We start from the raw sequence: 27121 nt of genomic DNA on the forward strand, positions 1-27121 counted from the left end.
AATACTCTTGTTCTTGATCACAGTTTGGCAGTACAAAAAGAAAAGGTTCATAAAACAGCATAAAGGATTTAGAATTTGTGGCTATACCTGAGAAAGACTTTTCTCTGAGGGAGGCAAATGAATCATAGGATTGGCTTAATAAGAGATTTCCTTTATGTGAATAAACATAAAAGCCTAGGATCTGTCTAATTGGTCTCAGTCCTGGGCAGGTATGGAAGCTACAGATTTTTTCCAGAACTCTGTTTAATAGGAGCATGAAATATATGTTGTGGTGCTGTCAAAAAGGCCTAGATGACCTAGAGAGACCTGAAGTACAAGACAGATAAAACTGTAGAAAAAAAGATTTGGGAAAGAGAATGAAAACAACAGGAAAGCCTCCAAATACTTAAATATGAAGGAGAACACAGATGTGAGGCCACTGCTGAGCGCTGTTTGACCCCAGGTGTTTGGATTCCAGTGTGGATGTAATTGTAAATGAATTTTGCTGATAGGTGAATAGTGGTATAATCAGGATGTTGGCTGGGATATTCCAGGCCTTGATCGATCCCAGAAATCATGATAATTAAATTGGCTCCATTCTCAGGATGCTGCAGACCTGACATTCTTATTGAAAGTGTCACAGCAACTTCTTCAACACAAGGCTCCTGGTGGAGATACCACAAATAGAAAAAAAAAAAAAAAAAAAACAGGGAGGTGGTCAACTGTGAACATGACCCTAAAACTGAAAGAATAAGTGTCAGCACCTTCTTAGCGGGAGGAATGGGATTGAGATTGTATGGATTTTTTCAACAAGAACAGTTTTCTAAAGACAAGAAAAGTTGCACATTCAACAAGTGCTTACTATATCTGGGTGCTTTATTTTTATTTTTTTATTCTTTTTTTAAATTTTATTATGTTATGTTAATCACCATACATTACATCGTTAGTTTTTGATGTAGTGTTCCATGATTCATTGTTTGCCTATAACACCCAGTGCTCCATGCTATCTGAGTGCTTTAAATATCCAGAGGAAATGCGCAGTCTCTGTTCTAAGCTTCTGTTCTGGGAAGGCAGCACTCATGACCAAGGGATCTCTGATCAAAACCACTTGGAGGCCTCAGTTGTCAGGCACTGAGAGATCTGGGCCAGGAGCTCCTGGATATAAGCTACACTTTGAATCCACACCCAAATTTAGAACATGCCCTCAATTTGTGATAATAATAATATTACAGCTCAGATAGGTATCACTTTTCTTTAGGACTTCTTAATTCATGCTAGTTGCTTTTTTTTTTTTAAGTAGACTCCATGTCCTGCCTGGAGCCCAACATGGGGCTTGATCTCAGGACCCTGAGATCAAGACCTGAGCCAAAATCAGGAGTCGGAGGCTTCACTGACTGAGCCACCCAGGCGCCCCTGGTTGCTTTCTTGAGTGTGTTGTGTGTTTATAGTCAGAGAGGAACAGGAGAGCTCACATGTTGGAAAAAATGGCTGAGAGCTACTCTCTATTGCGTGTGGAGCAAGGGGCCAAACCCCGATTTCCCTCTATCCTCACTCTCATTCCTCCTGTTTTTCTTTGGGCTGAGAGTCTGAGGGGAGGGCCGTTGGAAGTGTAAGTCCAGTTCACCAGGCCAAGCATGTGTCTTGGGCCTCCGCACCTCTGCTCTATAAATCTCTGGGCGCCACATGCCTCTGCAGTGGCCAGGCCTCACAAGGATGTCTTGCTGGTGACGGTGGCCCAGCTGGTGTTCTGCTCAGCTTCACACATCCATCATTCCGGCCTGCGCTGATGCGGGTGGCAGGACTGGAGCGAGCTACTCTCTTATTTCCTTGGGCAGGCTGGATGAGCAGCTTGCCAAGATGTCTTTGGGGGAACTGAGAGGAAAACGAGGTGGGGATCTTGACAGGTGAAACCTTGGGGGTCACGATTCCCCAAAGTTTCTGGGTGAAACTGTTTCAGAGATCTTTCAGTTTGGTTCCCTGTACTTCTGTTCTCATCGGGCAAGTCCCAGGCCAATGCTGGCTTGGGTGGATGGTGTGGGAGCACCATCCCTGATCTAGGCTGAGGCTTTGGAAGCTGGCCTTAGCAAGAGCACAGAGCCTTGAGCAAATGCAGTTAGGAATGACTTGGTGTTTCCAGGAGAACACGTGGTAAAACAGGACTCCCTCTCATCAGTTTGACTAACTCCTGCATTTGTGTTTACGTGGGTATGTTGAGGAGAAGGAACCAGGGAATAGTTGGTTTCCCTGGTTATGAAACTGTACAAATGAACATAATATAACATAAGACAAAGAAGGTCCAAGGCAATCTACTCTTCTTCCCCCATTCTACAGAAGTCCAGAGAACATGGGTAGGAGTAAGATTTTCCTTTAGTCATCTTTGACAAAACAGGCTTCAAGGAGCATGCAAGAAATGTCTCCCTGTCAGTTCAGGTCTGGTCCCAGATTTAGAAGTAGCAGCCAGACCTCAGAACTGCCGGGGGTCCTTGGCCGGTGGACTCAAGAGCACCGATGCCTGTCCTCATCTGCACATTGAATGTGACATTTGGCTCTAACACTAGAGATGTAAGAATGTGAGCAAAGGAAACAATCTCTTACTGTAGATATTCAGCAGAGGAGTGTAAATGGGGACCCGGACGTGACTTTAGCTCCTTAGCATCCATTTCTTCTGCTCCAGATGATCAGCTGAACTCCGAGGAAAAGAAAAAGAGAAAGCAGCGGAGGAACAGGACGACATTCAACAGCAGCCAGCTGCAGGCTCTGGAGCGCGTCTTTGAGCGGACACACTACCCAGACGCCTTCGTGAGAGAGGACCTTGCCCGCCGGGTGAACCTCACCGAGGCCAGAGTGCAGGTAACCAAAGTATTGCTTCAGGGGCACGCGTCGCAGACTGTTCAAAAATGCCAATCGTTGGTTTCCCACAGGAGCTGCTACTAAGAAAGATTACAAAGGGGCAGCATGAGGACAGAATCAGATCCTAACTGTGTTTCTTTGGGCAGCATAGTATTTGTGTTTTTATTTTTAAAGATTTTATTTATTTATTTATTTGTGAGAGAGAGAGTGAGCACAGCAGGGGGAGCGGCAGGCAGAGGGAAAGGGACACAGAGGGGGAAGCAGGCTCCCCGCTGAGCAGGGAGCCCGACGTGGGGCTCCATCCCAGGACCCTGGGATCATGACCCGAGCAGAACGCAGATGCTTAACCGACTGAGCCACCCAGGTGGCCCAGCATGGTATTTTTACAAATCAACTTTAAGCTTTTAGTGGGCAGAATATGCCCTGCTGCGAGCTCACTCCTCATAGCTGCCTGCCCTTGCAGATTCCAGTTACAGACATTGTAATTCTGAGCATTTGACTCTACACCTCCCACCCCAGCTTTCAATTTGAGCTTTAGGGTGGCCAAGGAGATGAATTCTCTGCTCCCTACCTCAGATTTCCTTCCCGGATTTTGGGAGCTCCAAACCTGCAAGAGATTTATTATAAAGACACATGGTTGTGGACACTGGTGGGAGTGTAAATGAGCACATCAAAGACCTCGCATTTAAGAACAGAGTTATGAGCATGTTCAAGTGGATGATTTTGTGTTTCTGTGAAGCGATGAAGGGCAAGGGCATGCAGGACAGTGTAGCGAGAGAACAGCACTCCTTTCTAATATTAATGCCGTGACACATCAACTGCAATCCAGACATCTTGAAATAATACAACCTGGGATTAGTAATAATGATGATAATCACCTAATAACTAGCACTACTTGAACCCTTATATACCAAATGCTGTTCTAAGTCCTTTACATGAACTAATCTGTTTCATCGTCGTACCAGTTCAGTGAGGTGGATAGAATTCTTCACCTTGCAGATGTGGAAACTGAGGCACAGAGAGTTTCCAGTATTTTACCCAGAGTCACAGAGCCAGCAAGCGGCTCAGCTGGGATTTGAATGCAGTTATGCAAAGTTCGTGCTTGTAAACCCTAGAGTAGACTTTGAATGAGTAAGTCTCCTGGCTAAGTGCTTCCTCACGGGGTGCCTTGCTCTCTCTGCTGGAAGTAAAGATCCATTGTCTTCCCTAGAGCTGGTGGTGGGCTGCCTTTTGATAAGGGTGGGTGTGGATTAGGCCAATCTGTCTTGTTTTCTTGAGGAAATTATTGTTTGTATATTTGTGCTCAGTCTGGACTTGAGGGATTTCTTTCTGCAAGTGCCAGATCTCTTGACCAACAGGGACTTTAGCTAGACCCAAAGGGCATTGAGGTGAGAACTGTGTCCATGCCATGAGGTGCGGTATACTATGAGGGACACTTGTTGAGTTGATGGAGAGGGTCCTGGGCGCCCCTTCAGCCTGATGAGAAAGTTTTCCAGGGTTCTCCCCATAGGGAAGCAGTGACTTCACCTAGAAGGGCTCCCCCCAGGAGAGAACAAGAGGTCAGCAACAAAAGGGAAAATTGCCTAGACCCCTACCCCACGTGGGTTAGGCGAGGCCCTCGGCACTGCTTGGCAACCCCTCACAGCTCAGGTGAGAGTGACCCGCAGGATCTGCAGGGACAAGGCTCAGTTGTGCTGTCTCGATTCTGCCTTCCAAAGCACAACCCTGAGGTTTGCTTTCCCACATCCTCTTCCCCCATGCTGCTAACCACAGCTCTCCAAACAGGCTCTGTATTTCCACTCTTAAATCCCTTCCTCTCCCTTCAAACTCCGCATATCTTCTATGCCCCAGGCTTGGCCTGCTGCAGTGTAATGAGTAATTTTAGACCAACAACCCACAGTACCTTGAAGCACCACTTTGGCATGGTGATCTGAATTGTAAATAAGGACACATGGATGGGACAATGCTAGACATTTTTTTTTTTTAATGTGAAAGAGCAGTTTGTGAGCTGGTCTTTCCCCCCTTACAATAGACAAATGCTTTTTTACACGTTGAAACTATTTTCTCTTCCTCCTTTCTCACCCTACTATGTTCTAATCCCTCTCGGGGCTGTGGACATTTCATATGTGTGTGGACAGAATTCTCCCTCCACCACGTTATTCTTCCTCCATGAAGTTTACCCTTCCCCAGTCTGCACCGTTCCCTTCTGACCCTGGCCTTCTTTATGGCATTTATCACAACACAACACCTATTATATTGAGTTGTATGTGAGCCAACTTCCCCAACTAGTTTGTGAACCCTCTTGGATGGAGGCCATATCTTATCATTTTTGCAAAATTCATTTTTTTCCCTCTTTCTTTTTCCTCTTATTTTTCTCCCCCTCAAACATCTATCAAACACCTATTATACTCTTGGAACCGTTTCAGTTTGCTGGGGATGAGTAAGACACTGGCCCTCTCCTTAAGAGTGCTGTAGACTGGAGACAGAGAAGATAAATATACATGCCATACTGTGATGACATATAAGATGATTCCCATACTTAAGGAATATATGAGAATTCATGATAGACCAGAGGAAGGAATGATCAAATCTGCCTGGGGAAAAGGGGGCGGAAATACACACATATTAAATACACCCATTCTGTGCCAACTCTCATGACAGCCCTGTGAATATTATTGTCTCCGTGTGGTTCGGAGACAAAGGATCAGAGGCACTAAATAACTATTCAATGACAAAATTTCAAAGTAGTGGAACCAGTATTTTGATCCAACTCCATTAGACTTTAAAGTCACATTCTTTCCACTACAACCGCTTACAAAAGAGATGATATTAAAGTCAAATCTTGAAAAAGCAAGTCTTTGGACACCTGGACAAAGAGGGGGAGACTATCACAGACAGAGGGAGCCTTTGGTGTGGGAAATAACTGGATGCATCTGAGAGTCTCAAGCCCAGGGTAGGAACTGGAATGATGGAGGGCCAGTGCATGAGGTCCAAGTGATGCAGGATGTGGCCGGGTTGGTGGACCAAGAGCTAATTCCTGAACAGCCTTTGTTCTATGGTAAGGAGTTTTGATTTTATTCTGTGAGCGATGGAGAACCAGTGGATAATATAAAGCAGGGCACTGATAGACCCCTTTGCATTTAAAATGATAAAAGAAATAGTAATGCCAAGGACATGTGAGAAACAAAAGAGCTGGCGTGTGCGGAGCCAGAAAGTGAGGACCGGATTCTCCTTCCCTGATTTCTTTTTTTTTTAAGATTTTATTTATTTATTTGACAGAGAGAGAGAGACAGCTAGAGAGGGAACACAAGCAGGGGGAACGGGAGAGGGAGAAGCAGGCTTCCCGCCGAGCAGGGAGCCCGATGCGGGGCTCGATCCCAGGGCCCTGGGACCATGACCTGAGCCGAAGGCAGACGCTGAACGACTGAGCCACCCAGGCGCCCCTCTCCTTCCCTGATTTCTGCCTGTCCCTTGCACAGGCACAACACACGGGGCACCAGCCATGTGGTATTTTACACCAATGTTGCTCCCAGAAGCTGTAACACTGTCCCACTCCACACCACACAATGTCTTTCTCCCGTGCCTTGCCCTGTGTTTTCCATAATTGCACCTAAAAGACTTGTTTTGCAGTTTTTCAATTTACCTGCCTGTCTTCTCTTAATAGACTGTGAGCTGCTTATGAACAGAGAATTAGTCTCATGTCTCTACTCCCAGCAATTAGCACAGACTCTGGAACTCGGCAGGGACCCCATAAAGATTTCTTGAACGAGTAAACGATTGAAGGCAATTCCGTGGCACTCTGGAGGACTTGTATGGTCATGAGCCAGCTGTCCTCAAGCACAGAAACTTAGCCATTGATTATCTGAGTGAACTTCAACAGATGACTTAATCTCATCGAACATGTTTCTTCAACTCTGAAATAGAAAAAGTAAAACCTAATGTACAGAATGGGCACGACAAGTAGAAGTAATGTATCCATTGTGCTTATGGACATTCCTAGCCCTTAGCAGCACTTGATAAATGTGTTATGAGCTGTAGCGGATGCTGTCGCTAGCTGCTTCTTGCTGTAACTTCCTCCCTCTTCCCCTGGTGCTCCTCGCACCTCCCAAATAAACCACTTGCTTCGTAAATTCTTGCCACAGGCATCGGTGATGAGATGGAGAATTTTCTTTAAATGTCCAATAACTATTTCAAAAGCAGATGATATTTTCACATTTTGGAGAATTTTGAAAAAGACTTTTAAAAATGTCACTGTATCCATGGCAGACATCTAATGAGGTTTTTCTCTTCTCCTTGATTACAAAACAACCGGGATCGTAACCCACATTTTGCTCCCTTGTGGGCTGGTCATGGATCTCATCTCTGGGGGGCATGATGGAAGTCCCTCAGGGTCCTGTTGTAATAGCCTTCTCTGATAACAGGGTAGCTCGCTAACGTGGCCCAACAGGGAAGGACTGTGGCATCTTTGTATTGTTCTGGGAAGAATTCTGTACCCATCCTGTTTCTTCCTTGGGGAGGCGTTATGTGGTAACATCGACCAGGACGTTATTCGTTATTCGTGTAACCTCTTCTTCTTTGTTTCTCTCTCCCTCCCTGTGTCCCACTCTCCTCCCGACACTCTTCCAGGTGTGGTTTCAGAACCGAAGAGCCAAATTCCGCAGGAATGAGAGAGCCATGCTGGCCAATAAAAACGCTTCCCTCCTCAAATCCTACTCAGGGGACGTGACTGCTGTGGAGCAGCCCATCGTACCTCGTCCTGCTCCACGACCCACCGATTATCTCTCCTGGGGGACAGCCTCTCCGTACAGGTGAATGACTGGCCCAACCCCCTGCCCCTTGCTCCACTTCCACACGTTTCTCAGCGGTCGGTCACGTTTCAGAGCTGCTGGTGTGGCTGGCTGACATTTCTTACTGGGTTAACCTCTTCAGAGACATTCAACTTGCTGACACCCCCAGATTTTCATGGGAGATTACTAGTTGCCCCAGGAGCAGGGTTTGGGGCAGAAGAGAGAGGGACAGGCCATCAGCAATCTTCTCTTGGACTCAGGAACTCTTGCAAAGGTTTCAAAGATGGGGAAGAATCTAAAAGAAAAGATCATTAAGCTATGCCCAGAGTCCCTCTTGCAAACATTCAGGAACAAAACTTGACTCCAATTCCAAATTTAAGATGTGTTTCATTACGCTCAAGTAGAAATTTAACTTGAAAGGCTCCAAGTGTAGGCTCAAAGACAAACTTTATGGTAAAACTGATTTTGAATTAAAAGAAGAAAAGGAAGAAAAGGAAAAGGAAGGGAGGAAGGAAGGAGAGAGAGAGAGAGACAGAGAGGGAAGGAAGGGAAATCCACGACCATTCTGATCACGCTCATGGCCACAGTCCCTTGTTAGCAGGTAGGGATGTCTTATGATACAAAATACCTCCTGTTCTATTGCAAATTCTTATCTACTTATCTGAAGTTCTTTGGGGGTCAGTTTGTCTGAGTGGGGTTTTTAAAATATTAAAAACAATGTATAATTTACACTAAACTTTTATATTAAAAAGGTGAAAAAATTTCAAGAAGCAAATAACAGAGTACTATTTCAATTTCTTGGAGAGGCTTTTTAAATCTCCATTTATTATGCTGTTCAGATAATACAGGTTAATGCCCAAGGGAAGTTGAGACCCAAGTGCCTAAAACATCATCATTGTTCCAAAGTGCCTTTCTTTGAACCAACCTAAACCTGAGTACTCTTAGAAACCGGGTCAAGGCTGTGTGCTCTCTGGCCAATTGCCAGAGGAAGTATTCACAAATTCACTTATTATGCTTTTATTTGCCTTTTTATTGTTAAGGTTAATTAATGCTTTAAGTAGAGGTCTTAAACTAGTTATAGGAGATTATTTCCCAGCGAAAGCTGAACTCCTGATATGAAATGCCACATTTGTGAAACGCAAATACTTTTCAAAAGTTGATGGTTTTAATCAAAGCATAAGACCTCACCTAAATGTTCTTTCTGTTCCAAATCAATTCCCTGAAAGAAATGCCATAAATGTATTTGGAATTTTTTTTAATCCCCCGTTGTGAAATTAGTCTGAATTATGTTGGTCTTAGCACTTAGAGACCCCATGCCTGGGAAATTGGAAATTTCTTCATCTCTCAGATATAGTAAGCCTTGCTGACTTCAAAAGATTAGCCCTATCTGTATATCTGAATTAAAATTTAGACTCTTTTCCCATAGGACTTACTAAAACACATTTTGAAGACCATTGTGAAATCATATATTCTTTAATATTTTAAATAAGTAAAAGACTGCTTTGTTTCTCTGATAAATATTGATAGCTCACAGACTCATTAAATGGCTTGGGAAATGGATGTGGTTCAAAGCTTGATGTTTCAAGGTCTCTGGTTTGAATTTGGTCACGACCAGGAAGTATTATTCCTTTTCCTGCCTGGGTCCCAGTTAGGAACTTTTCACACCAGCTCTAAACCATCCAGATGGCTGCCATGTAGTCCTTACCAGTGGGAGTCTGAGGGCAGTACACTACCTACCTACCCTACGTGGGTAGGGCTCAAATCCTCCCTAAATTAATATTGGATCAGATTGCCTGCACCTCAACGAAAGGTCAAGCCCTAATGCCTACATCATACATATTTTGTATATGGGCATCTAACTGAAATTATTAACATGCAATTTATGTGTGCCTTTTTTGGAAATGTTCTATTTTATTTTACTAGATACATTTTTTAAAAACATTCGTAATTGCATCATCTTAACATAACTAGTTTGGTTATTTTTGCAGTTAGAGTTCAGTATTTTATATAGTGTAGCCTTAGTGTACATATTTTGTATTCTGCTGTTTTCATTTAAAAATCATATAAACTAGTGCTTTTTACTCATTTCAAGGTATACCTTTATATGATTTTTTTCTCTTAGATACTGAGTTTGTAAAAAAAATTAAAAATCGCATAGAATCTGATTGTTCATATTCTGTATGAAGAATAAATTAATCTCCAGATAGCAGTAGAAGAATGATGGTTTAAAATAGTAATTTAATCAGTATCAATGTTTTTGACCCAATGTTGACTGCAGTGTTTATATTTTGGTTAATTTCTAAAAGTGGCAAAGCTATTCTGTTACTCAGAGATTTTTCTGCTATGTTTAGAACCAAAATACATTATGGTTTCACATTTTGAAGCTTGGTAGGAAACATATCTTGTTTAGGAAACATAAAAGAGAAACAAGTGATGAAAAGCAAAGGAAATGATAGACCTTTTGTGTTATAAAAAATTAACTGGCTATTTCTGTTGGTACATTTATGTCAAGTTAGTTATCTCACATGTGACATTCATTAAAAGGCATTTCTTTTGGTTAATCCTTGGAACGCTCCTGTGTGCTAGCTCTGTCCTTGCTTTGGTTCCAAAGAAGAAACTGAACACTTGCTCAAGTTTAAGCCTTCAGCCAGCAGAATAAGACCCAGTGCTCGTGATCCCTGTGTCTGTCCAGCATATTAGGCCACATCACCATATTTTCATTCAAATTAAGCCTTACATTACATTGGACATAGTAAAAAGGGTAAGACCAGGAAACTGTGTAAACCCATGCCCTTTTGATTCAGTGTCTATCTCAGATCAGTGAAGCACGCCTGCGGCCGAGATCCACCTTCTGGGGTGTGTGAGCATCCCCTTGGGATGACTGATGTGGCTTGGTCATGCAATCCAGGGACAGTGAGCAGACAGTTTTGCCAGAGAGGACACCTTGCTGACTTCCACAACTCTCCCCTGAAAGAGGAGAGGAGGAAACCAAGACTCAAAGCAATTGTTTGCATGTGGTCAGAATTATGGGATGGAATAGAGCCAACACATTTTTTTCTGGGTGTCTTTTATACCCAGAGTGGTGGCTGTATAATTTATCGTCCAAGCTGGGACACTTTTGAGAGTGAAAGGGGAGTGCTATTAATAATGACACCAGAACAACAGGCGTCACAGGAGACATATGGTTCACCCTATCTATAGCACGACATGGCCCCGTCCGTTCCCTTGAGCATGTTACAGATGATGGTGTCAGGCAGGCAACTGAGTCACCAGGAGGCGCAAAGAGTTCTCTAACACAGACAGTACTGTCCTAGCAGGTGTCGTCTTTATCTACCCATAGCCAGCAGAGGGAAGCTTGTTTTGGCACATTTGCCCACTGCTTAGCTCAGAACTGTTTTCCATAGGCAAAGGAGGGCGCGCCCAGCACCAGAGGTATTAAGACTAACAAATATTGTGGTGCTTTGCCTCTTGGGGAGCAGCGATCAACCACATCCCAGACTTTTAATGGTTATTCTAGGTTTTAAGTAGTCAAGAAGCATCTCTCCAGAGACATCCTCTCCTATGGGAGCTAGAGAACAACCTGGATCTGCAGTGCCAGTTCCAGAGGGAGGACTGGGCTTCAAAGAAAACTAGTGACAGGCAAGAGAGCGGCCAGCCGTCCCTGTCCACGGCTCCCCTCCCCATCCTTCTCCTCCTCCCCCATTTGATCGTGGTCACGGTGCTGCCTGACATCCGCTGAACGCATTTGGCTCATTTCTCCCTTTCACGCTTTCAAAAATAGATCCTCGTCCCTCCCAAGATGTTGTTTACACGAGGGGCTTCATAACGGATTCTAACGGAAGACACTGAAAAGGTAACTTGTCAGAGGGGGAAGAGGGTGGCTGCTGGGGGTAGGGTTTAAGTGGGAATGAAGTGTGTTCAAGAAAGTGGGTCTTGCAGTTTTAGCAATGCCGCTAGGGAAGTCTTCAAGTGGGGAATACTATGGGAAACCAGAGCTGCAGGCATATATGTCCATAAAGTTAAGGGTAGTCGGGTAGTCTAGAGCAGGGCTCCTCCAAGACTACTGAGCGTGTGAATCACCTGGGATCGGGTTGCAATGCAGACTCATTCTGTAAGTCTGGAGCAGGACTCAGGGTCTGCATCTCTAACTTGCTTGCCTGTGATGCTGATGCTACTGACACTCAGTATTCGGTGACCATAGGATATGGGGCAGGGGTCGGGAGAACTGTGTGCTTGTCCTGGCACCTGCTGCTCCCCAGGCCAGTTGGATCATCAGGCTCTTATGTAGCCTTGCATCTAAGGTCAGCTAGCAATGTTTCCCTACTACATAGCTCACAGGGGCACTTGATTCCAGGTAGTCCATGTGCATTTCAAAAAAGAGACACAAAAGTCCTTGAGACAAGAGAAAGATACAAGCCTCCGTGTATAAAAACATTTCTAGAAAGAAAAGTTGAATATGGCAGAGGCTCACTGAAAGAGCAGTGCAAACTGAAGGCTCATGCAGGAAATATGGTCCACGTTGGATCTGCTTTAAGAGCTAAATACGCGTTTAAAAAATCAACTTCTGAATTTCAGAAACAGAAGTTAGAAATGCTTATTTAAATCACAAAAGATCACTTCCAAAAGGATTTATGGGGTCTCTCTTTAGAAGTAAATTTCCATAGGAAAGCTGGCGTGGAGTTGTCTCAGATGAAGCAGGTATACCTCTGTTCCCGCACTGACAAATGCACAAGCAGAAAGATGGTCTCCAACCTCCACACATCACAGACAGAGTCACAAAAGCCTCACGCTCTACAGCCTTTGGAAAAATCCCAAGCTGGTGAAAACTTAGGATCTCAGGATGACACACAGACTCCTCGAGCTGACAGATTTGTCTTTGGGGGGGAATTTTCAACAGCTTGTCATCATTTGTCCAAGAGGGCCAAAGAGAAAACAAAGTTAGGGCTGAAAACTGAGGCAGGCATTATTTTTCCCCCAGCGCTCCTCAATTGTTTGGTGATTTGTGGGGCATACACCACGGGTGATTCGACAGCAGAGGGGCAGATGCCCATAAGTTTCCTGGCTTTAGAATCATACCGTATATAGAATTTTCCATGCTTCCTTGGTGTTTGGCAGTCATGTGAACACGTTCCTCCTCCCGACAACCTTTCGGGGTAGGTTGAAATGATCAAAAATGATTTGTCCCCAGTGCAAATGGAACTCGAACCCTGCCGTGGTTAGCATTCTGCTGTCTGTGGCTGAGCTTCATCTGTTAGGAATCTCCAAATAAGGAGATGGAAAAATTTCAAGCTTACTTAAATTTGTCAGCTCTGTACAAATCCTGGTGCAGAGCTGCTGAATCAACAGATGGGAATACAAGCATTTCTTTTTCATCTCCAGTTCCTCAATGCACTTTATTTGGCAATGCAGTTTCTCGGTCACAGACACAAAGAACTGACATTCTTAAAAACTTGAGAGAAATGATGCTTTCGCCAAATCCTGTAAACTCAGTCCCTGTACTCAGCTCGTGTCTGTGTCCTGTTAGAAGAACAGGTGGTTCTTAGAAGGCAGGACCAATGGGCAGGATCTCTCAGTGTTGGTAAGCAGGCTCTTGGCGTTATCATGTGCTTAATCGATACAAATCACTTAGTTTCTGTCTCACTTTCTGATCCGGGGAAGCTTGATCCTGTGTAGGAATGAGTGGGCACTTTACATTTTGAATGGTCCTATAAAATTGGTCGAAACAGCTAATTAAAACCCTCCTTGGTTTCGTCTTGTTAGAAAACGTTTCAAGATTCTCTCTCTTTTCCTAACATAGACCTTTATAAGTTTTGGTGGCATGGAAAACAGGTGGTCACAAAAAATCTTTCACACTGGCAGCCAGTCAAGGCTCTCTTGCATCTGTTGTCTCTCTGGGAAGCGAGTCCTCTCCAACTTACTTTTCATGCTGTTTTTAAAGCATGACTAAGCTGCTCTAGAGTACCCACTCATTAATTCTGTCTTCTCTGACCTGTCACAAGTCTTGCTTGTCCCTGGTATGTCAACGGACTGCCCACTGCATTCCTCTATGGCTCTTTTAGTGCAAGTTGAGAAACTAGACTTGCAATTCTTTAGTATGTGCACAAAATATCACTATGGTCTCTACTTGCAGGGTTATATATTCTAAACATTGGTTAAGAGGCTATGAAGTTAAGACTGGCTCTGTTCTTTTATCCTACTTCTTAGAGCTACACAATGCGCTGGAGTAAGTTGGATCCATTTTTGAAAGTTTATAACTTTCCTAAACATTTATCAAGGGCAAATTAAGCTCCTAGGGAATTGCAAAACTCATTCATTAATATCAGCTGCTTTTTTAATCTTCATGCCCCACTAACTTGAGGGCCACCTACGAGGCATTATCTCAGTGTCACTAATGCAGTTGTGTCCTTTTAATGACACCACAGTACAATTGGACAAGGGTACTTTCTTGACTCTAGAAACTCAGGCTTCCATTTAAGGGAAAGTGTCCTCGTGAAAACCCAATTTCCTGTGCAATGTATAACTCTAATTTGCACTGATTTGGTTTTGAAGATGGAAAACGGATTATTTTCTGGCCTGCATTCTCTCTAGAGAATCTCAGTCTTTCCAAGAGATGTGCTACCATATGAAGTCTTAAGATTAAAATATCAGATGAAGTTTGTAAACTGTGAAGCAACTATAGCATGAGTGGCTGTAAAATAGATAAAATAGATAATATTGAAGTCACAGCTATAGTAGACATTTCTAGAAAACAGTGATAACGTCTTCAGTAAACAAAAATAATCCCACAAGGTTCAAGTCCCCTTTGTCTACTATGGAAAACGGACTACACCTTTGATCATCAAAAAAGGAGAGAATCTCTATTAACTAAGACTTTGCTTGCCTAGGGCCTCAAAGGCTGGAAAATGGATCCCTTAGAAAATTAGATCAAGTACCTGAAAGAGCAATACTCCATGACAATCTACAATTTACCATCAGAGAATTTTTTCTTTATGCTCTCTCATAGTTTTAGCCTTCTGTTTCCAGAAGCCATCCAATTTTATTCTCAGTGTTTAACAAATAATACAGATAACTCACCATTTCAGCTTCTCTCTTATGCACTTTAAATGGTACTATGTACCATCTTCAGGATTTAATTCTGTCACAGAAACCTGGTTGAGAAAGGCTGATTTGATTCATTTCATGATCTATAACTTAGGAACATTTCCCAAACCCAGCTGTCTCTTTTCTTAACTACTTACATCTTTGATTTCACTGAAACCTTAGGTTTCAGTATATCCTAGCAATTTCTTAAGTGTAGGATTTACGGGTTTGCATATATTTCTGGTAGTGTCTTGAATGGAAGCAAGTAATTCATATAGAAATTAAATGAGGATATGTATATGGGTTTTGAAAATAAATCAAAATTTTTCGTATATAACCAAAAACAAAACAAACAAACAAAAAACTTGTCCCTGGGTTGTTCTGATCATTTATGTCACTCCTAATTGAAACCTATCTTAACTGGGGATTCTTTCTGCCCTTTTGGTAGACAGTGGTAAAAGTGATAGTCTGTTGTATAAGTCTAACTTGTACTAATATTTGTTCATTTTTTACTATTAAAAGATATTTTTGATGGATCAAGAATATGTAGTCATCAGCCCCTGCTTTTGTCTTGTCCCTTCGATTTTGCTCATTCTATTAAGAGAGCAAAATTAATAGGAAGGACTAATTCCTAAAGATAAAAACACATTGGTAAACATTTTTTAGAGATTTTATTTATTTATTTGAGAGAAAGAGTGATGAGAGAGAGTGAGAGCTCAAGTGGGGGGAGGGGCAGAGGGAGAGGGAGAAGCAGACTCCCTGCTGAGCAGGGAACCCAACATGGGGCTCGATCCCAGGATCCCAGGATCATGACCTGAGTCAGGACTCTGAGATCATGACCTGAGCCGAAGGCAGACATTTAACTGATGAGCCACCCAGGTGTCCCTGGTAAAATATTTTTAAAAAATCATTACTCACAGCAGGATGACAGAGATCATTGACATTGAGCAGGAATTCATTTAATCATACTAGATATTTCTCAGTTATCTATTCATTAAAAGCTTTCTTGAGTGTCAGATATGTGCCAGATATGATGTTAGCTCTACCTGGGGATATAGTGGTGAACGAGGTCAGATGTGGTATCTGATCTATGAGCTTATAGTTGAAGAATTGAAATAAGTGCGAAAAGGGAAATTACAGCGTGCTCCAGGAGAACCTAACTTTGTGTAGATGGTTAAGAGCATCTACTCGGAAATGGGTAAGAGTGAACCAGGCAAAAATGAAATGGAAGAATGTAGGATTCTTTTGGAACCCTACTGAGTCTTCCTCCCTCTGCCTTAACACACACACACACACACACACACACACACACATACACACACACACCAGTGCTATAAGGATTTTAAATTAAGGATGTGTATTTCTGGAGAGACCTAGTGATCTGGGACTAATTATATTTCATTAACCTAATTTTCCTGGGTTAATTGCTAGTAAGTGAGCTGAAATAGGCTATTGTGAGTCTTGACTATAAGTCTCGACTATATGGTCTCCCAAATAAGGATTCATGACACAGTCTCTCTATTTGTAGAGTAGCTTTAGTTTTTTGTCTTTCTGGTCTGTCACTTGATCCCCAGAACCACAAACTCCTGTGTGGCCGGTAAAATTGCACTGGAATGCAGGGCAATAGCGGAGCGTGTGTCATTCTATTTTTAAGTCTATCTCATTTCAGGCCTCAGTTGAAAGGGATTTTGCTAATCTTAGAAACAACTAGAAACATTTTCATTTAATTAAAATGAGTTCCCTTTTAACTGTTTAGTAGATAGTAATGAATAACTTGCCTCCAAGTCTAAGAGACCACTACTTTTTCCCTTAAAAGAAATTCATGGATTCGATTAACAGAAAACCACCAAATGCACATTTCTGTCCAGGGCATTTCTAGGTCTTAATTACCCTCTCTGACAACGAGAATCAACTTCAGGTTTTTCTCAGGAATAAGGACAAAGAGAAACAGTTACCTCTGAGGTCAGGAATCCTGAAACTGGCTGGAGCCTTTGCTTGTTTATCTAGGGGATTTAAACATTTCCCAAATAACTGACCCAAAAGGCATCCTGCGCTACGCAAGTCCTTTTGAGAAGAAGCTATAAAATCAAGGCCAGTCGGGATAGGAAGCTCCGGATTTGGCCATACTTAGTGCTACCAACCATTGAATCAAGAATGGGTTGCTCACCTGGTTCTCAAGTACGCTATTTAGCATGGTATCCACTGATGACCTAAAATGTGTTAGACTTAAAGTCAGCTACTTAAAGTGAAGAGGGCAAAATGCCCTTTCCTTTTCAAATGCCTGCTTCTCTTGCTCGCTGCTCCCACAGGCTGGTGATGGAGGCAGAGAGAGGGATTAAATACTGTTTCAGTTGGTCGGCCGATGAAATATCCTTCTATTCAACATAAGCAGCTTTCTCCTCTCACCCCAGAGATAAATTATCACACACCATGTCCAACATGGCAAATACCTCTCCCTGCCCTATTCCACTCTCTCCTGCCTTTCCCCTGCCCTTCTGAACACTGCCATCCTTTTCCAAGTGCCTTAGACCAGTGGAAACCTGGGGCTGAAAGGGACCTCAGAGGTCATCCATCCAGCCCACCTGGCCCCGCCTGCCCCGTGCTGAGAGGTGCATCCATCTGGGGCACAGACTTGCAGCTTCGTGAAACTAATGTCTGTTATTCTCCCCGCTCTCTCCTTTGTCCCTACAGCGCCATGGCTACTTACTCTGCCACATGTGCCAACAATAGCCCTGCACAGGGCATCAACATGGCCAACAGCATTGCCAACCTGAGACTGAAGGCCAAGGAATATAGTTTACAGAGGAACCAGGTGCCAACAGTCAACTGAGGAAAAAAATATAATTAAACAGGCCTAAGAAGAAATCAAAAACCATAAGACACCTATCCTGCTCTGTCATTTCTTCATCTGCTGGAAAAAAATAAATAAAAACAAACAAACAAACAAAAAACCTGAACTAAAATATTGGGACCATGGCAGAGAAAAGCAGGAGAGGAGCAAAATGAAAATTAGTTAACCAATGTTTCTCCTCCCTCTGAGATACCACCACCACTTGTTTCTGCGTGTGTTAATTTTGTTTTTCCTTCTACTCATGCGCTTTGCTTTAATATACTCCAAGCTTCTTCAGTTAGGTTCAGCCCACCCACTCCCATGATCGTATGGGTTTACAAAAAAAAAAAAAAAACTACAGCAGCCAAAGAAACCATATATATAGTCAGAATCATTGTCTAGCGTCTCCTCAGTGACCTGTTTGAACCTCAGTGCCTTGCCCTATCCTTCTTCCCAGTTCTCTGTATAGAAACTCTAGGAACTTCTGAAAAGCCAAAGTCTTTCTGAAGAATCTGTGCCAGATATGATTTCCTGTCTCATTGTCTCCGTGTCTGTCAGTCATGGTAAGGTTTTTCCATCAGCTACTGTTAAGAAAGCAATTATGTACAACATCTGGTCACTGGTTTGTCTGATCCAATGTGATTGGCTGTGTCTGGCTAATTCTAAGCTCTAAGCTGTAGATCTAAGCTCTCCATATAAGCTGTAGATTTAAGCTCTAAGCTGTAGATGATAATATCACCATCACCACCACCCCTCACCCCCATCCAAGCAATCAGCCATCTTAAGTTAAAGATATTTGTTGTTTTTGAATGATTTGCTGTCACGAGCTTGACACTCGAGAGAGGAAGAGACATTTCTTTAGGAAAACGAAGACTGAGTTGTGAAAGGCATGGCCTATATCTCTTTAGTGCCTTAAGGATAGTCAGATGCACACTTATATATATACTGTATATATTTATATATTTTATATATATATATAAAATATTCTTGCAAGCTTGAGTTTGCAGTTTCTCAAACACTACAAAAAAACAATTTTACACCATCACCACTGTCCTTAATCTCTCCAGTGATAAGATGTTTTTAAGGATCTTGTTTCCTTTCTTTCTCAACATAAAATTCTCATTAAGGCCACAGAGCGATTGATAGGGCATTTGTTTAAGAACAGGTCTCATTTTCACATTTGGGCTTTAAATAAATTAGAACCTATTTGAGGCTATAAAATGTTCTTGAGTTTGGAGGCTGAACTCTGGTGGAATGGGAATATATCCCAATACATCATGGGAATTACATTTAGAGGAGTGAAAGCCATGTCGTCATCTGCCCCTTCTCCACTCAACAGGAATCTGAAAGACATGTGTTTAAATGGAATCCTTAAAGTCTTGTCTAAATTTCAAAAATTTAAAAGGCAACTGTGGGCTAGTCTTTTACTAATATTTTGAAATAAAGTTTAGTGCCTAGGGCTGTGAGCTGGGACTGACCTATCTTTGTTTCTTTCTTTTTGTCTCCAGCTGTGCTTTTATAACTTGTCAGGTGGACTAGACCAAACCACACCACCATGCTGTGCCTCAGTTTACCTTTTTGTAAAAGGGGTTTAACAATACTTACCTACCTCACAGGGGTGTTGTGAGGCTCTATTCATTTGCTCCTTCATTCTTTCCTGTATTCTCTGTGCAGCACTTTGTAGCCATGGGAGGAAAGGGACTATAAAAGTAGACAATGTTAATGGAAGGATATGGTACCTGGAAGCCTTGTTTTCTAGCAAGGAAATGCTACCTTGCTGTAAATACTTACAGCCTTGTATTTGGAAATGAGAAATAGGTTTATACTTACAGACCTCTCAAAAATCACATCACTTGACCAAAGAATAATTTAAGATACACAGAACAGACATATTTTTGACATATTTTTATCCTGACCAGGTTGGTTCTAATAACTTTAGTTATCAGTAATTAAAAAGCTTTAGATTGGTTTTGGCCAAATATGCCAACTCTGAGTGACAGGCATGGACTATTGAGTTTAAGATGCACTTTCAGCACATTTGTTACCCCCTTGGCCTATCAAGTTGAACTAATGGTGGTATTTTTTCAGCCAAACAGCCACCAGTCTGAAAATGTATTTTAAATGTTGAATCTGTACTTCTTTTAATAACAAGAAGAAAGCCCACCTTATGCATTTTGCTTTCATCCACTGATTCCCTCTTCTTTTAGCATACTATTAAAATATTTCTTACTGATGTTTCATGTAGGCTGGCTGAACACCACATATTACTTGCTTCCTAAGGAGTCCCTTGACTAATTCTTTTGTCCCACTAGCTGCTGTGGGCTATCAAGATTCAAAGGAACAGTGTAGTCTAACAGATGAAAACGTTCTTTGTGAAATGAGTGCGATCCAAGAAATTGGCCAACTTTTGAGTTTAGACTTTGGGGAGAATAGCTAAAAGTGAGTTTGGGTTATAGTGCAAGGAACAGAAATCATACATGACGAGATGCTGCTAGGAAAGGGGAATTTTTGAAGAGGGAAGAAAGGAATAGAAGGTCATGTGAAACAGTCATTTGAAGCTTGCACCCTGACATCCGTTTTCAGGGGTGAACAGAAAAGCCTGAACCCCAAACCCAAACACTATGTGAAACTGGGCAGTTTTACCACCAATGCCTGGGAAGCAAGAGAGTAGCCAGCGCTGGTCAGCCATAGAAATTTTCATTGCTAGTGAATCAACACCACAAACATTTATTATCTAAGCACCTGATCAAAAAGTATACACATGAGACAAGCACTCAGTATTGTTCATTTATTATTGATTTTTTTTTTAAAGTAGAAGTTTGATATATGATTTAGAGGAGTAGCCTTTTGGCTTCCAAGCCAGGTCTCAACAGAGGACCTCAGGCCAACAAAGTTCCAAGGCATACCCCCTGTTCCTCACCATCATTATACCCAGATGCAGATGAATACATGCAAACTATCTGTCTGTGTCCCCAGTCCCTCCCCAAACAAGATGCTGATTTGTAGGATACTTGGCAGGTTAAGTCAAACCAGAAGAGGTGATTGAATAAAAAAGGGAATGACACGTAGGGTATAAAGATCTCATAAGAAATGTAATATGTAAATTATATCTTGCTTTATGATGTAAAATATACATTGTTTGCGCTAGAATAGAAATGATTCCTTTTCAATAAAAAGAAGGATACTACTATGCAGTCTTTTGTTATATGCATTTGAGTCTGCTGATTCTTTTCTCTTTGAACTTCAAAAATAGATCTGCTAGGACCTAAGGGTACATGTAGGAAAGAGTGAAGGTAAGAGGGATTTGTGAATAGAACTTTTATTGGAGTGTGATAGTATTGCCTAAAGATGAAAATAATCTATTCCTCAAAAGCAAAGACAATGGTGTGAGGGAGAGGGAGCATTTATTGGTAAAATGGGTAAAGTGAAACTTTTATGAGAACTTAAGTTATTTTTTACCCACTTCTTTAGAATCCACAACATCAGCTTTATATGACAAAACAGACAAAATATAAAGCACAGGCTTTTATTTTAGAATAAAGAAATAGAGTAAAATTTAAGTACCTATTGTGTTTAGCGCTGGGTGTGTGGTAATGGTGGTGGGGCGACGGGCATAGAAAACCAAATTGGGAGACATGGGTTCTGTTTTCATACAGATTAAGATCTGATTTAAAAGGGAACTCTATGATGAAACAATGTATGCAACAGTTCAAGACAATAAATGAATGTGTCAAACAAATTGAGTGGACAGGAGTCCAGAAGAGGAAGAAGGAAACACTGAGCTGAAGTGGGAGAGGGTTTTGCGGAAGAACTGGGACTGTTTAATCAGCTGGGACTGGGAGGAGAGGGGGTGCTGCCTTCAAGTCAGAGAGTGGAAAAGGGATGAAGGTGGGGACACAGGAAGGAGGAATTTATGTTCAGGGACCATGGCAATACGGGCCCAGATGGAATGGAGGGTTTATTTTGAAGCCTCGTGGAAGAAAACACTGGAGATTGAGCCTTCATCTTGCAGAGTATGGTGTGTCAGGACAAAAGAGTTTGGAATTTTGCTCAGGCCATAGAAATCCATTGAAAGTTATTAAGCAGGGAAAAAAAAAAGAGGTCATGCAAAAAATACTACTTTAGCAGGATTATTATGGTAAAAGAATGAAGATAAGCCAGAGGAGAACTGAAACTAGAAGCAGAAGAGCAGTTAGAAAGGGGACAAAAAGCAAAGGTTGAATAAGAAACATCTTGCAAGGAAAGAATTAACAAGACTTTATGGCAGGAAAAAGAGAATAGAGTCTAAGATAACACTGGTTTGAAACCTGGGAACTAGGAAAATGAATCACAGACAAAACTGACAAAAATCAACAGAAACAGGGGAGACTCAGTGACAAAAGACAGTAAAAGCAGTTTTAGGTGTGTTAACTGAATTTGAAAACAAATGTAAGTTAAGATCTGAAAGCTTGGCTTGAAACCAAAGTAAAAAATGGAGATAGAACTTTGGGATTCAGGGCGCCGGGGTGGCTCAGTCGTTAAGCATCTGCCAGGGTCCTGGGATAGAGCCCCGCATCAGGCTCCTTGCTCAGCAGGAAGCCTGCTTCTCCCTCTCACACTCCCCTTGCTTGTGTTCCCTCTCTCGCTGTCTCTCTCTCTGTGTCAAATAAATAAACAAAATCTTAAAAAAAAAAAAAAGAACTTTGGGATTCATCTTTAAGGAGGTGGTACCTTGAGGTACAAAAATGAATGAGTTCTTCGAGAGGAGAGAGCATCTTGTGCTTCCATCAGAAGTGTAGTGGACCCTTGAACAACAAATTTTTGAACTATGCAGGTTGACTTCTGGCTTCTGGTCAAGAGTAGGTATTAGTAGTTAAGTTTTGGGGGAATTGAAAGTTTTACATGGATTTTTGACTGCGTTGGGGACAGTGCCCCTCACCCCATGTTGTTCAGAGGGTCAACTGTAGTTTTCAGCCCAGGGAGGAAGATTAGACTTTGTAGAACATCTACACTTAGAGGTGAGAGCTACAGAAGGCAATTTACAAGGAACTGTTTGAGAAATAGGAGGATCAGGTTGTTTGTTATCCCAGAGTTAAGAAAAGAGGAGTCTTCAAAGAGAAGGGAATGTTTAGTATACTCAAATACTGAGAGCAGATCAGCTTAATCGGGGATGTAGGAAAGGCCATTGGACGCATGATTTTCTTGAGTACAGTTTACTACAGTGCTCGAGGAAGAAGGCACATTTTGACAAGTCATGGTAAGAATGAGTGCTATAAAAAAAAATGGAAATGGAAGCATTGGCTTATAGAGCACTTGCTTGAGACACTTCGGCATTGAAAGTTTAATAAGGATTCTTTTAGCTACAAGTGGCAGAGACCTACCAACTGGTTCAAATCACAAGGGATTTTATTTAAAACCCACTAAGGTTGCCCACTGAACCCAAAGAAGTATTGCTGGAGCCAGAGCAACTCCTGGGATCCCAGATGCTGGAATAAGGCCCATACCGTTAGACCAGACAAGGTCCATACACCCTGCCCTGGAGCCCACCAGCACTCTTCTGACTGTGTCCCTCCTCTGGGCAACAAGTTTGCAGGGCCAACTCGATGTGCTCACCTGGAACCTGCACTCCTCATTGTAAAACATTCGTCAAGCACTTGGGATTTAGAATTCCCTGTCCCAATAATCTGGAGCCCACTTTCAGGGCCCACATGGGCCTCTCTTCCTGGGACCACTGTTTGTGGGGGTCAGGGTGTATAGATGGATCTTGGATGTACACAATGCAGTTGCCACCTTTGTATGGGGAGGTCTACTTTTGGCACAGGATGGGCTGATGTGAAAATGGAAGTGGGCAGGTCACAGGTTGGGGTTCTAGGGTCTGACCATCCCTACACTGCCATATTCTGGAAAGGAACTTCAAAGAGTTTGAGAATTCTACAGGTCCACCTGAATTTCCAGGTCATTATGAAAGTATATTCATTACAATAAGAGTGTAGGACATAATTTGTTGAATAGTTTGTTAGTTTGATTGATAACAGAAATGTATGGATGTAAACATGTGGACTTTCATTTGTACTCTTCCCTGGACAATGCCCAGTGGATGAGCGCCACACACCTCTTTTAAGATCTGGCTTGGTTACCTTTTGGTTCACTTTCTGGAGATTCCATTAAACAGAAATCAATATCAGAAATCTTCTTGAGATGTAATTCTTGAATGTGGATCCATCCTGGCCCCATCTTTTTTTCTCTCAGTAACAGGACTCAGAGCTCTGCTCACCCCTAAGCCTCAGTTTAAAGGCTTCATTTAGTCTTCTTGCTTGGGACAGGCTGACAGAAGAGTTTTGAAGAGTTAACCTGCGCCCTCTCCTCAGCAGCATCTCAGTATATGGTGCTTTACAGTGGATGGGATCTTGACACTTTGCATCAGGCTTGTGGGGAGAAGGGACAACAGAGAGGTTTGGGAAAGGGCTGAGAAAGACTTCCAGTTATTTCTCTAGCTCCTTCTAAGCCCCTATACTTTACACTGTGTCTCACACCTTCTGACTGTGCTTGAAAATAGGGAAATCTTACGTTTTGCAGAGTTTGCTATTGTCTGACCCTTGGGAGTCTTGAAGGTCTGGCATTGGGTAGAAGTCCTCCCTGTTCTACCAAGTACCTTAGGTCATCTGGTTTTAGATTTCAAGGCCTATAATAAACAATGCTCCACTTTTACCTATCAATTTCTATATTGTCAGATACATTTCAGTTTCAAGTGGCAGAAACCCAACGCAAATTAGGCTGAGATGGTTTAATTAGGGGATTTGTTAGGTGGATGGGTGGTAGGTCAAAGAATGAAAGGAGGAGCTATAAGGAACTACGGTAGCTCTGAAAACCTCAGGCACTAGAACTGAGACTTGACATCACCAGAATTCTCTGTCTGCCTCTCATCTCTGCAGGTAAGTTTTCTCCATGTAGCAGGGAAAATGCCTACTACCTCCATCCATTTCACTTTGGGAAAAAGATCAGAGAAACAAGCTCTTGTTACAAAAATCCTGGGGGAAGACTCTATTGTTCTGATTTGTTTTGTGGACAGCCATGACCTAGGCACTGTGTCCTGCGGGTGGAGGGGTACTGAGCATCCAGAGCAGGGTGCCTGCCTATATCGGGCACCACTTGGGCACCAACAAAATTTCTCTTGTCCCAATCTCTAATTCTAGGCACTACTGCAGCACTCAGTCTCCAGCATATTTCAATTTTGGGGGCCATATTTTAAAAATGGTAAAGCAGCAGTCAACCTTGGACCTTGAAAAGTGACTACAGGAAGCAAAGCTACAACCCTTGCTGACCAGGAACCATCTTGGAGTGTTATATGACTGAAAAATAAAGTTCTATTATGTTTAGCCATTATACAACTAGGTCTATTTATTACTGCAACCTAGCCCAACCTAATACACCTCCCTCTTTCTTCTCTCTTTCCCTTGTTGTTCCCTCCCTCCCTCCCACCTCCCTCCAGCCTTTCTTTCTTCCCTCCTTCCTTCTTTCTTTCCTTCCTTCCTTCCTTCACATCCTTCCTTCCTTCCTTCCTTCTTCCTTTTCTTCCTTTCTTCTATACTACCTGCATTTCAAGATGCTTATTGTATCTCATAGACTTATAACTCTCAATGACCACATATTCTAATTCTCCCACACTGGACATTATATGGTTATCCATATAATGGACCTTGTGCCTTTTGGATTACCCCTACTAAGGTAATTAAACATAATAGTAAATTAATACACTAAATAACACTTCAGTAAATTAATGCCTAACACTCTGAACTTCCTGGAAAATATCTCTCAAAATGTGATTCTAGTTATAAAAAAGTAGCATTCCTGAAAAGGAGATAGCCAGGTCATCTACAAATTGAAGGCATCTGAAAACTATTTCTTAGAGTCATATATTTATTTGCTTAGTGTCACTCAGTTAAGAAGAGGTAAATTAAGGTTAGCAAAACTGGACAGCTAGAGAAAATCACACATGTGCACATGAAGACATGAACAAAAATTTTCATTACAGAATGATTTGTAATAAAATATTGGAAACAAATGAAATGTCCATCAATGGGAGAATAAATAAACTGTGATATATTCATATAATGGAATACTATTCAGAAATAAAAAAATGAATGAAAGAACCATGGCTACACATATCCACTTGGATATCTTTCAGAAACATAATTTTAGGGGAAAAAATAAGTTACAGAAGGCTGTATGACGTTATTTATATGAAGCTTAAAAATGCACTCTAAAATATATATTGTTTGTAAACATGAATGTATGTGGTAAAAATATAAAAAGATGCATAGGAATGAAAAACAATTTCAGAATAATAATTTCAGAAAAAGCAACTTCTGAGTAAGGAGGTAGGGGATAGGATTGGAAAGGGCACCCTGGGTGCTTCAAACACATCTGAAATATCTATTTCTTAAAAAAAATATGAGAAACAAATATGACAAGTATTAAAGTTTGACAAAAGCTGTGTGGTAAGTACAGCATGTTCATGATATTGATCTCTCTACTTTTCTGTGCATATTATATTTCAAAATTTGTTAAATGTGGGAAGAAAAGAATGTGTATGTATATCTTACCACCTCCACAGGGGAGATGGGAGATTGAGGTGGGTGTGCATGTGTAATCCTAGATTTTGCTCTAGCCAAGTGGAGAGGAAAGCTGTTATAATACATTTTTTAGAAGACTAAAAAAATCCTGCATATAACTTAACTCACCCAATCAAGCTTCTAGACATAGAATCGTCAATGTCTCTGAAAGATTTCTACCAAAAATATCTCCCTCAGTTTACTATTGTACCTAATTTTGTATCTCCAGAGTATGGGTTTCCAGGAGTCTCCTATGATCTGGGCTGTATGAGGTGACCCATACCTTGAAGTTATTATTAGCTATTTTTTTAAATAATTTCTGCATGATCTTGAAAGAATAGGACATAGTTTTGAGACATGGAATGGGGGAAAAAGAGAAATATGTGTGTGAGGTATGAGAGTCCTGTTGCAGAATAGCAAACTGACAAGAACTCTACAGAGGGGAATTTAAGGGGATAACATGATGTAATGAGACGAGCATGGACCTTGTTTCCAGTCCCTGCTTAGTTACTTATTTGCAGTGTAATCTTGGGAAGTTGCTTATGCCCTATGTGTATTTTTTCTTCTTTTGTAAAATGATAACCTATCTCATAGATTGGTGGGGGGATTAAATAAGACAACAAACATAAAGCATTAACATCCTACTTGAAACATGTTGTGGATTTCCTTGTCATTCTATACTATCAAGGGACAACTCAGATACAGTGAAGAGTCCTGGGATGTATGTCAGGAGGCCCAAAGCAGAAGGAATTCAAAGATGAGGGAAGTGTGGCAGCAAGAGAAGGAGGAGGAAAAATGCAGAAAGGAAAAGAGGGAACATGTAGTATAGAATGTTTGTGACTGCCCTGCTCTTCCCAGAAGTTTACACAAGATGTTTTTCCCTTTGCCTAGATACTCTTAAGATTGAGATGTCTTGGGGTGCCTGGGTGGCTCAGTTGGTTAAGCGTCTGCCTTTGGCTCAGGTCATGATCCCAGGATCCTGAGATTGGGCCCCACATTGGGCT

The 27121-nt window shown here is 41.9% G+C and overlaps 1 protein-coding gene across 4 annotated transcripts in view; it reads left to right on the forward strand.

Annotated features, from left to right (window-relative positions):
- The window catches only part of PRRX1 (paired related homeobox 1), an 80284-nt gene extending 53516 nt beyond the window's left edge, over positions 1-26768 (forward strand). Inside the window, exons 2-5 of one of the 4 annotated variants that reach the window (XM_031031289.2) lie at positions 2654-2829; positions 7456-7637; positions 11398-11469; positions 24699-26768. In XM_031031289.2, the coding sequence (XP_030887149.1) occupies positions 2654-2829; positions 7456-7637; positions 11398-11452 (413 nt within the window). In that variant the 3' untranslated portion in view covers positions 11453-11469; positions 24699-26768. Of the gene's footprint in view, positions 1-2653; positions 2830-7455; positions 7638-11397; positions 11470-17387; positions 20717-24698 lie in introns of those variants that run through there. The other 3 variants (XM_031031288.2, XM_081824586.1, XM_006736378.3) reach the window with 3 other exon arrangements.
- The last annotated feature ends 353 nt before the right edge of the window (positions 26769-27121 follow it).

Source organism: Leptonychotes weddellii, chromosome 6, assembly GCF_054177405.1.
Source record: "Leptonychotes weddellii isolate Sample4059 chromosome 6, ASM5417740v2, whole genome shotgun sequence".
Taxonomy (NCBI): domain Eukaryota; kingdom Metazoa; phylum Chordata; class Mammalia; order Carnivora; family Phocidae; genus Leptonychotes; species Leptonychotes weddellii.